Source organism: Psammomys obesus, unplaced genomic scaffold (genome assembly GCF_907164565.1).
Source record: "Psammomys obesus unplaced genomic scaffold, mPsaObe1.curated_primary_1811, whole genome shotgun sequence".
Taxonomy (NCBI): Eukaryota; Metazoa; Chordata; class Mammalia; order Rodentia; family Muridae; genus Psammomys; species Psammomys obesus.
In genome coordinates, this window is record NW_026592510.1 from 835,087 (window position 1) to 846,536 (window position 11,450).

Consider the following 11,450-nt stretch of genomic DNA (forward strand, 5'->3'; position numbering starts at 1 on the left):
CACCTAAAATATAAATGAGTGATATATCTCCAGGATGTGCTTCAGGAGAACTGGTTGACCAGGGAGATTACAGAACTTTTCTTTCAGAAATACTCATGCAGAGGCAGTGGGCTCAGCCAGAAGCATGCCATCACTCAAGTTGTGCAGGAAGAGGCAGACTTCTCCTCTGGACTGTGAAGAGGGAATACAGTGCTGGGCAGGTGCCAGGCAGGTACCCGGAAGTCCTTTCCTGGGTGCAGAGATATGAACCTTACCGAACACATGGTTCTGCCCCATCCTCCTGAGCACATCTTCTTTGAGCTGCCTGGGACCAGCCTTGACTTCCTAATCTATGGGTTCAACCAACAATGAGCCAAAAATATTCAAGGAAGAAGGCAGAGAGAGATCAAAACAACAGGAACAATTTGACTTTGCTGCAGTCTGCTGAACCCCCGGGGAAAGGATGATATACTCCACATCCTGCTGTGTTCTCACGCCATCCTGTAGGCCCTCTACCTCTCCCCAGTGTATAAATCTGAATATTGCACAGCTTTGGCCTGTTTATGAACTATGTGGTTAGGCACTAATACCTAATCTCTATGGAGATTTTTATCATTATTCTCTAAACAGTAGAGTTAACAACCATTTGCACAGCAACATATCACACTTAAATCTATACCGAGCACACAGTCTTTCATTTTCTTCTCATTCTCTAAATAATACAGTACAAGGGTTATTTACATAACATTTGCATTCTTTCAAACATTGTAATCCAGAGAAGACAGACATATACACAAGGATGTATGTACATTACATTCAAATACATCATTTTAAGCAAAGGCTTCGGAGATCCTTGGATTTTGGAGGAGCATGGGGTACTGGAAACTGAGGCGCAAGTATGTACATCCTTTGGTAAAAACTAATCCAGTCAAATTTCCCAATTACCAGCCGGAATGTGGTGGCGCAAGCCTTTAATCCCAGCTCTCAGGAGGCAGAGGCAGGCGGATCTCTGAGTCTGAGGCCAGTCTGGTCTACAGATTGAGTTCCAGGACAGCGAAGGCTATATAAAGAAACCCTGTTTCAACAAACAAACAAAAACAGAACAAAACAACAACAAAGGTAAAATTTCCCAGTTAGCACAGCGTTCCCTGTCTATGGAGTCCTACAGAGTTAAAACACACAGTGCAACAGAGCTGGCAGGGACTACAATGGGGGTGAAGAGTGTAGGGTGAGCAGCTTCCATGTTAAGGAGAACTTCAGCAAGGCTCTTGTACTATCAGGGAATTGAATGAAGAGTGGGGGTCAGGGCAGGGTGTAAGGTAAAGAATCAGTGATGTCCAAAAGGTCGCAGGAAGCTGAAGGAAGCCACAGATGTCTTTGCAAGGTAGCCAAGTGTGGCTAATGATTGAAGGAAACATCAACTTAGTTCTTTGTGTGGTGTCTCTCTCCTCTCTCCTCTCTCCTCTCCTTTCCCCATTTCAGGCCTACCTGTGACAAAATGGTCAGTCTACTCTCTGACGCTCAGACTTTAAGCAATAGAGACAAATACTTTCTCAGCAAAAGTCACTAAGTCTCATTTGGTCAAAATCTTCCTTTGGTCTGTTTTGATGGAATGCAGGCTCGAGAAAAAAAAAAAAAAAAAAAAAAAATCAGCCAGTCAACAGCCTTTTGGCTACTGACCACTAAGGTTATGGAATTTCTTCCTTCTCCTTTGTCTATTCCCGGGCCAGTTTTCCTCACTGTTTTGGAAGTAAGTAAAATCCCAATATGGTTTAGAAATAAAAAGGCATGGTAAACAGTTGGCAGTTAGGTTTTTCAGTGTGGTTTCAGAGAAGTGCGGCAACACAAGTGGACGACCAGCCACTCGGCCGCCGGCGCTTCTAAAGTATTTCCTGTCCTGTCCTGTCCAGGTTGCGCTTCTAGAGAATATTTAACAGGGAGTGTTTTAGTTCTTCTAAAGATGATGAAACTAAAGAACAAATATTGACGCAAACAGCACCACAAACTCCTCAAAGAGTAAAATATGCCCTTTTTTCAAAGGGGAAAAAAAAAAAATCCCAACCAAAATATGCCAGAAAAACTCTGCCCAACAGGTCCTCAGAAGAAGCAGGGGCCACTTGAGAAAGACAGGGCCTCGACACTAATGTTCCAAGCTGCATCATAGGTCTCTTCTCGGTCAGTGAAGCCACCATCACCACACCATGGCCACGTAGGCCTCCAGCCAGGGCAACAGGACCTGGAGGCCACCCCAGAGCAGCTGGCTGCCGCTGGGTCCCCGCTCCAGCTCTTGGCTTGGTGGATCGTCTGGGCCTGAGAGTTTGGCTTCACCAAGACCACCCTGCGCGGAGCTCGGAGCAGAGGCGACAGGGGTGGAGAGGCTGACGGAGGGACCCCCCGCGTGCCTTCAGGCGGTGAGTCAGGGCTCGTTATGCAAGCCCGGCCGCCCCCCCCCACCTCCCGCCCCCGGCACCTCCCCGCGGTCTTTCACCCCGCGTGGTTACGAAAGCGAGACCCCCTCCCCCCGGGGCTATAAAACGCGGCCGGCCGCTCGGCTCCCTAGCTCCTCGCGCGCGCGAACGCGGCGGCCAGGCTTGCACGCGGCTCCGGCTGGTGAGCGGCCCCGCGCACCCCCGGGGGTCCTGCGGGGCGGGGCGGGGCGGGATGGGGCGGCGGGCGGTGGGGTCCTCCGACCCCCGCGCTCACCCGGCGCGTGTCCCGTCCCGCAGGGCGGACTTCTGGGTGAGATGGAGTGGGTGTGGGCGCTCGTGCTGCTGGCGGCGCTGGGAGGCGGCGGCAGCGCTGAGCGAGACTGCAGGGTGAGCAGCTTCCGAGTCAAGGAGAACTTCGACAAGGCTCGTGTAAGTATCAGCCCGGGGCCCCCGCTATTCCTGCCGGCCGGCGGGGAACCCCAAACTCCAGTCCCCAGCTCTCTCCTCTCTTTCTCAGTTCTCTGGGCTCTGGTACGCCATCGCCAAAAAAGACCCCGAGGGTCTCTTTTTGCAAGACAACATCATCGCTGAGTTTTCCGTGGACGAGAAGGGCCATATGAGCGCCACGGCCAAGGGCCGCGTCCGTATTCTGAGGTCAGGGGCCTCTGGTGGGCTGTGTGGGGGCGTTTCAAGGTCCCTCCCTCCTTTGCCTGGCTGGGAGCCCAACCCTCGCTGGGAAGGAAACGGAGCACCTTGGACGGGGTAGAAGCCCGTTCCTGCCGTGGCTCAGGGCTCTCTTGGCTTTTGCAGCAACTGGGAAGTGTGTGCGGACATGGTGGGCACTTTCACAGACACTGAAGACCCTGCCAAGTTCAAGATGAAGTACTGGGGTGTCGCCTCCTTTCTGCAGCGAGGAAGTGAGTCGCGGGGCATCCAAAGCCAAATCGCTGCCTTTCTATCTAGTGACACCACCGGGCAGGGCTGCAAGAAGCAGAGCCCTCAGCCCTCTCTGAATCTAGGGGGGCGGGAGGGTAGAGGTGGCCGGATTCCCAGCCTGAAACACCCGGTCCAAGTTCGGAAGGACCTTTGGGGCTTCTCAGGTGCCATTTTCCCGGTCACCCACCCCACTATGAATTGCGCCATGCTGCCTCCCGCGTCACCGCTCCACTCTCTCTTTGGGGCGGAATCCCCGAGACAGTGCAACTATCTGGAACATCGGCAGAGCTAGATAGCCAAGATGAAGGTACCATTGTGGATAGAGTTGGGTCACAGCCTAGAGTCCTGCCCGTGGGTTGCAGTGTTCTGGATACAATGACGTCTCGTCTCCTTTCCTTAAATACTAACAGCCATAGGCAAGGCAGGATTTTGAAACTCTTAACGAGGTTCCCTTAAAGGACTGGATTCACTAAAGCTTCAGAACACACAATCTACATGTTCTTTAACATCCCTTCCCCGTTTCGCGTGAACTCTAAATCTGACCGATATTGATAACAAAGGAGTAATTTAGGGTGCGAAGTATAGTGGGAGCTCAAAAAGAAAAAGTTAACCCTATGGCAGCGAGTCTCAACCACTGGTCGCGACTCCTTTGGGTGTTAAAAAATGGCCCTTTCCCAGGGGTCGCTCAGACAGTCAGAAAACGCAGGTGTTTGCATTATGATTCACAACTGTAGCAAAGTAACAGTTATGAAGTAGCAACGAAAAATAATTTATCCTTGGGGTTCAACACAACATGAGGAACTGTATTCAGGGGTCCCAGCGTTAAGAAGGTGAAGAACCACCAGGGGGGAAGGGAATGTTCAGGATAAATTCCTCCTTCGTTTGCCTTTCTGAAAAGAAGCTGTGCAGCCAGCGTTAAAATTAGGCTGCCTGAGGGCTGGAGTGGCAGCTTGGAGTTGTAGCTTCCTGGGATAGCGTTTGGCTAGCATGCACAAGGGTCTGGATTCCATCTACACACACACACACACACACACACACACACACACACACACACACACACTTCAAATCCTAGCTAAACTATAACCTGTGGGACCCTAAATTGTTGCTTAACTTTTCTGTGCCTCAGTTTCCCCCTGTGCAAAGTAGAAGGAACCACAACATCCGCATCAGGGAGCTGCGAAGGTATAATGTCTGGGCATGCAGAAAAGCCCTTGGAAAAACACCTGACACGTAAATTCTGTGTTTGATATTATCGCCCCTTAGGTCAAGATATCATAAATAGCTTTTTATATTCTGGGTCTGGAGTGTGAGAACCCACAGACACCTTCAGGTTCAAACTTATTATTTAAGTGAGTCAATGAGTGTCCCAGGGGTGCACACACAGTTAACTGCTGGGACCTAGTGGCACCTCTTAGCACATGATGTAAAGGAACATGCACCCCACCGTCACCCCTGTTTTCTGAGTCTCTACAGACTCGTTTGAAGTGTCTGCCTCCCACTGTCCTATGTGCTTCTCTGGGGACCCTCTCCACAAACGCCATCTTGATTCCTTGTGTTAAGTTCCTTCTTCCTTGAGCTTGTCCTTGCATTAAGCATGAATTTGGACAGGAGATCTGAAGCCCACTCAGGCCCAAATTCTGTCTCACTCCAAAAGGATATATTTGTAATAAGGCAGGCTGGGTGGAAATAATTCAAGGCAAATTAAAGATGTAAACCTCTATAGTTGATGCTTTTCAAGAAAACCCCTGCCACTCTGAATCCCTATGGTGATAGATAGGGAGCTAAAGGCAGAGACTTACCATGAGTTTGACAGCTGGATGATGGGGCTGATGCCTTTGCATTTTTCTGACCTTTTTCCATACAGGGCCTGGGAACTGAACCCAGAGCCGTGTTGGGCAAGAGCTCTAATGATGAGTTGCATCCTTCAGGGCTAGCAGACTGCTTTGACCTGCTGCCCCCTCCCTTGGGTACGCTCTGTGCTGATCTCTTTCTCCTCTTCTTGTTCTACCAGCACGGAGTGAGAGATCTCAAGAGTGAAGGGCGTTGGTGTCAGCCTGTATTGGTTGAGTATATAGACTTAGTTATAGACTAGATTTTCCAAAATTTGATTTCCTTTGCTACCAAATTGAGTTATGGGACAGTTCCTATTTAATAAGATTGTTGAAAGAACAGCTCACGGTAATGAATGGAAGTGTTTAGCTTGGGGCATAATAAGGGCTTATTAAATATTAACTGTGATCATTATTTCGTTGTGCCCTCCCAGAGAAACATGAACTGAGACTTCTTTGTTTTTTGTCCCAAATGAACTTTGCTGCTCTCTTGGCAAAGTCATTCCTGTTAATGTGAGGGACAGCATAGGCTTGAACATCAACATCAGCGCTTCTCAAAATCTCTGCCTTTTGGTCAACTTCAGCTAAGTCAACTCCAATATTTTTTCAAAGTGCAGATTTATGGGTCCAAATCAGACTTCCTGAATCAGAAACTCTGGAGTGGAGCCTTGTCTCTCTATTTTCAATAGGCTCGGGTGATGAGTTCTTTCTGAGCAATGAAGTTTGAGAATCCGTGGGCTAGCTAATTCAAACCATGACATCGTGATTAGCTGGAATCTGTCTCCTGGGTGGTTTAGTTGGATCCTTAGACCTGAAAGTCATAGGAAGCTTTTCACCTGGAGGACACATATCTAGGGAGCCAAGAGGACATTTTCTTAGGGCCCTAGCAGTGAGGCCAGTGAATGGTGGATGTTTAAAGAAAGCCAGTCAAGACATTTCCTGCTACTAAGCATTTGAAACCAGGCAGTTCTAAGCTCTCAGCCTATCTGTTCAGTGTGGACACAGCCATGGTGTAACGTCATATTCTGGGGTGTAGGAGGGGAGTCGGGGACATGGTCTGACAGCCACATAGCCTCTGCCTCAGGCACTCTCTCCACAGTCGGCTGTGTGGAGTTAGCTGATCTCTGGAAAGACTTGGGTGTCTGTTTCTCTGAGGAAACCTACCCAGCTGCAGGAGGGAAGGCTGGAGGGCTGAGTTCATTCTTTCAAGCTGCACCCTGGCAGATCTTCTCTTGCAAATACTGTTAGGAGAGAGTATCTGTTGAAGGTTGTTGTTAGGAATCTTTATGACTGAACTATCCTTCCAAAAAGGACCTGGAGATCAACCAAACTTCTTTTAAGTCAAAAGCAGTAGCCTAGGGCACTAAAATCAGGCATTGAGAGTTAGCCCTCATGTCACACTTTATATTCTGGCAACAATTTGGGGACAAAATTGTTAAGCTGATGTATGCCTGGACCATGAGTTGAGGTACTACTTGAAGGATGAGTGTCTTTTTTTGTCTGAGGCAGTCTCCCTGGGGTGCCCTTCATGACCCAGTGATCTCATGACTTCCTCCAGAGATGGGAGGACTCTGCCCAACTGCCTGGGAAGGGTGGAGCCTGTGGTGAGGGGGTGGCCTGGCAGCAGCTACATGGCTTTTATTCCTGTTCCCTCTACTGTGGAACTCCAGGGCCACCGCCTAGGAGAGGAGTCGTGGGCCAGGGACATTTCCAAGCCAGGCCTCTGAAAGCCTGGAAGATAGAGGAGTGGCTCCTTCCTCTTCTTGTCTGGCGGGGACAGGGGCTGAGGAGGAGGGCTGCACATGTGGTACTCCTGGGCGGTGCTCCTCTGAATCCTAGGCTAGTATCTCAAGTGTCCGTAGAGAGGCACTGGGGACTTACCGTGGGGACTTGAGTGGCCTCACATGCCGTGATGTCTCGGCAGCTGGGTCCAGACGCAAGTACCCACTGAGCCATCTTCTCAACTCCCGCCACCCCCCCCCACCGCCCCGTCAAAATTCTAAGGAGTATTTGAAGGTGGATAGTGAGCAGCTTTTGACCCCGGGCATCCCGTTTGTCAAGCCGGGGAAATGAACGGGTTTCCTAAGCATGAATAAGGGTAGAGCCTGAAAAAACCATTATCATTAGATTGACATCCTCCAGCCCACGGAAGTAGGGGAACAGTGGGGCTAAGTGAGATGGTGGGGAGTAGATTCTGCATAGCGTTGATGAAATGACGACCTGGAGTGGGGGGTGACGTAAGTTAAGGGCTGTCAGACATTAGACAAAGACACATGTTATGGGAGGGAAGGTAGCAAAGGCGGCAGTACATCCTCAGTGGTCCCTTAGAAAAATGTCGTGCTGCCCATTATCAAAGAGTCACCGACACGAACGAGATGAACGAGGTGCCCTCTGTGCCAGGACTCCTTTCTGTAAAGGAAGCAAGCTCCCCTCTCACCTGCCCAGTTGTACAAAGCGATCAGGAACCCCTGCACCCTCCGCTCCCTAAGGAAAGGCCAACAGTTCCACAGAGTCAGTGGTAACAAGTTGGTCAGGACCCGGGCCCACTCTGGCTCTCTGACTTACAGTTGATGACCACTGGATCATCGATACGGACTACGACACCTTCGCTCTGCAGTACTCCTGCCGCCTGCAGAATCTGGACGGCACCTGCGCGGACAGCTACTCCTTCGTGTTTTCTCGTGACCCCAACGGCCTGACCCCGGAGACGCGGCGGCTGGTGAGGCAGCGGCAGGAGGAGCTTTGCCTGGAAAGGCAGTACAGGTGGATCGAGCACAATGGTGAGCGGCTCTTCCTGAGGAGCTTGGCGGGGCTGGGCCAGTAAAGGGGGTGAGGAATGCTGCATCTGGGTAGACGGTTGTCTGAGGAGCCTCCTCTGGGCCAAGTCTTGCCCCCTCTTGATTAAATCTTTCCCAGGGCTTTGCCATCAGCCACATGCAGAAGGGACCAAACATTCATTTCCCCCAAATCCTGGCACTTTCAATAACCCAAGCTGCAGGGCCACTCTCTTGTCCTTATATTTTGCTTCCCACGCCATTTTGCTCCCAATGCAGCAGTCCTGACAAACCATTCCGCCGGAGTTAGAGTTTCGTGGGGATGAAGTGTCCCCAGTAAGGAACTGGATGGGGCATACAGCCATTTTATGCAAAACCATAAACAAAGGCATCAGTGTGGCAAGTCCCAGAAAGACTGGTGCCTGCAATATTCTTTATGCTTTATAAAACCCTACATCACTCAACTCACTGGGTCTCCAGTGGGTTTGTTTCTTAGGAAGAGCCCCTGAGATAAGAGTGGGATGTTTTAATAGCTATTTCCCTTAACTGATCCTAACTTAAAACTCAGAAGCATGATGGGGGAAGTGGGCTGTCTGTTTTGAAATGACATGCACTCATTTCTGTGGGCCACTGGGCTTCAAAATCCAAAAAGGCTCACGCTGAAGTGTAGAAAAAGAATATCTTTCTTGGGCTGTTGGGGATGCGGTGAAGTAGGAATAAATGCAGCAGGTCCTGTGCCCTCAGCACCACTGCTCGCTGGAGAATTCAAAGAACGTCAGCGTCAGCTGTGGGAGACCCCCATGCAGCCAGATATAAGCATATGAATGGCCTCCTGCTCTAAGGCTGTCCGGGAGTTAATTTATCTACATAAGCACCATCCACCTCTCTGTCCTTAATGGCTGATTTTCTGTATTTCAGGTTACTGTCAAAGCATACCCTCAAGAAACAGCTTGTAGCAACACCAAGGATGTCAAGTTTCCTTTGAAAACTTCTGGTTGACTCTCATCCACTCTTCATCTCTATTTATCTTCGAAGTTTAGTTTCCCACCTCTCCTTCCCTTCTCTGGGTAGGAGAAGCCATCATTGGTAGGCCTAAAAATATACGTGTGAATGACCGAATCTGTTCCTTGCGAGACGGCCGAGGCTTGGCATTCCAAACTTGATTTATTAAACATGTAGTCACCATCTTCCTATGCGTTGAAGGCTTTTTTGTGGTCCGGTTGCAGGTGGGTTGTACTTTTAGATGCCGAGACTTGATCTCTATACTGAAGACTGGGTTCTAACTTCTTGAAAAAGGTTTTCCTCATTAATGCAGGAAGGCCTTGATAACAACCTACCAAGTCACTGACAGCCCAAAGAGGAAGTGAGCGTGGCCAGGCCATTAGATCCAAGGCTGTCAGCCCAGGGCCCATGAGGTGTGCAGGGCAGAAGGCGCCCCTCTGGATAGAGTGGACATTAGGAAGCCACTCTGCTCTTCATTGCTTCTAGGGTGATCCACTTTGTATTTCAGATGGGGAGAAAATGTTGAAGAGCCGACTGCCTTGGTTTTCCCTTGGGGAAGTTCAGGGATGGGACCTTGGAAGCCAGCATCCCCTCGTGAGAGTGTACAGGAGTATCAGGGTGACAGAGGAAGCAGCCAGAATCACAGCAGCAGCAGCAGCAGCTGTCAGTTCTAGGGTAGCACTTGTCTCAGTTCCTCGGGGGGTTCCCAAGAGCCTGTCTTTCAGCAAGGCCATGGTACCAGAACATCTTGGTGTTAAGTCTAAGCCAGTTCAGAGCTGGGGGATTGGGGCCTGGTTTTGTGGCTTCTCTCATTAATCTTGGGGAAGCAATCATTTCCTGCCTGACAGGATAGCGTGAGAGTCAGTATAATGTCTGTGAGCATGCAAAGGGGCTGTGAAAACTGTCGAGACAAGAAGACATCTGTGCGGTATATTGGAGGTGGCTTGCTGAGGATGGTGGGGCACGTCTTAGTCAGGGTTTCTATTGCTGTGACAAAACACCATGACCAAAAAGTAAGTTGGGAAGAAAAGGTTTATTTGGCCTACACTTCCAGAGCCATAATCCATCATTGGAGGAAGTCAGAATAGGAACTCAAGCAGGTCTGGGACCTGGAGGCAGGAGCTGATGCAGAGGCCCTGGAGGGGTGCTACTTGCTGACTTGCTTCCCATAGCTTGCTCAGCCTGCTTTTTTATAGAACCCAGGACTAAAAGCCCAAGGATGACACCACCCACAATGGGCTGGGCCCTCCCCCATTGATCACTAATTGAGAAAATGCCTTACAGCTAGATCTCATGGAGGCATTTCCTCAACTGAGGCTCCTTCCTCTCTGATGACTCCAGCTTGTGTCAAGCTGACACACAAAACCAGCCAGTGTATGGAGCTCACAGCAAATGTGTGTGTGTGTGTGTGTGTGTGTGTGTGTGTGTGTGTGTGTGTTGTTCTCTAGCAAAGGCAGAGGAAACAGGTAGCCATGCATGAGAAAACAGAGTTTTTCACCTTCACAGTACAAGCTGATTGATGGAGTCTGGCTCCTCAGCTTCAGTGTAACACCACAGCCATACGATATCTACATGGCCCTTCAGAACAGAGCATCAGTATATCAAGGTTATCAACCAAACAAGAACAAAGGCACCTTGTTATTCTGTCTTCAATGTCATGGTCACCATAAATGTTACCTCAGACCTATGTGTTGACACATGCTGGGGCTCAGTGTTTGACTCTGGTTTCTTTCCTTTCTTCATCTTCTCCCAGACTACCTCATAAAACCGTGGGTCTCTAACCATCATTGTTATTTCCCAACAAGATTGTATCATTAGGCCCAATTCCCTATTTCTTTATCCAGCTGCCCCACTGGGATTTCAAGAATATGCTCTAGATAAAACCCCATTTTGCTTCCCTATTTGTCTTAGTCTTGTTGCCTGCTCCTCTATCTAACTAGTGCCTGGCTTGAAGTCCAGGAGGCATCCTGTTGATGTAAACTGTCGCACTTTCCCAAGCACAATGTAAGATTATTTCATACAGTCCTCCCCTAACGCCATGCACCTTCAAGGTCCCATCAACTTTTCTCCTTCAAGCAAGCCACACACCTGGTGTCCGTGTTTTTTCTTGTTCCTTCAAGCCTGTGCCTTGCAGAGGAGCCAAAGTAAAAGTACTCATTCTTCAGGTCTCCTGTTGCAAACCTCCAGTCCATGGAACACTGAGTGAACTTCTTATGCTGGCCTGCCAGGCCCTTCCTGACCTAGCCCTGGAACTTCATTGGCATCCATTGATGGGCTCCAGGGAAGCACTCCTCTCTCCTACTATCAAATACAAAGAAGGCTCAGTCAACCGTTTGCAGGTCCTGGACCACATAGCTCACCAGCCTCTCTCTCCCAGCAAAGATCTTCGCCTGGATCCACATAAGTGCTTCTTTCTTACCTTTTGCCTTTTAATTCAACTGCTGCTCCTCAGTTCTGAAACCCATCCCTATCCTATATAAACACCCATCGCCCTCACAGCG

General features: G+C 49.6%; 1 protein-coding gene across 1 annotated transcript; it reads left to right on the top strand.

The window, feature by feature from the left end:
• Positions 1-2,507: 2,507 nt before the first annotated feature.
• Positions 2,508-9,134, top strand: Rbp4 (retinol binding protein 4). Its single transcript, XM_055613879.1, has 6 exons — positions 2,508-2,589; positions 2,706-2,837; positions 2,926-3,062; positions 3,219-3,325; positions 7,741-7,953; positions 8,866-9,134. Exons 2-6 carry the CDS (start codon positions 2,724-2,726, stop codon positions 8,901-8,903), a joined length of 609 nt encoding a protein of 202 aa, XP_055469854.1. The 5' UTR covers positions 2,508-2,589; positions 2,706-2,723; the 3' UTR covers positions 8,904-9,134.
• Positions 9,135-11,450: the final 2,316 nt, after the last annotated feature.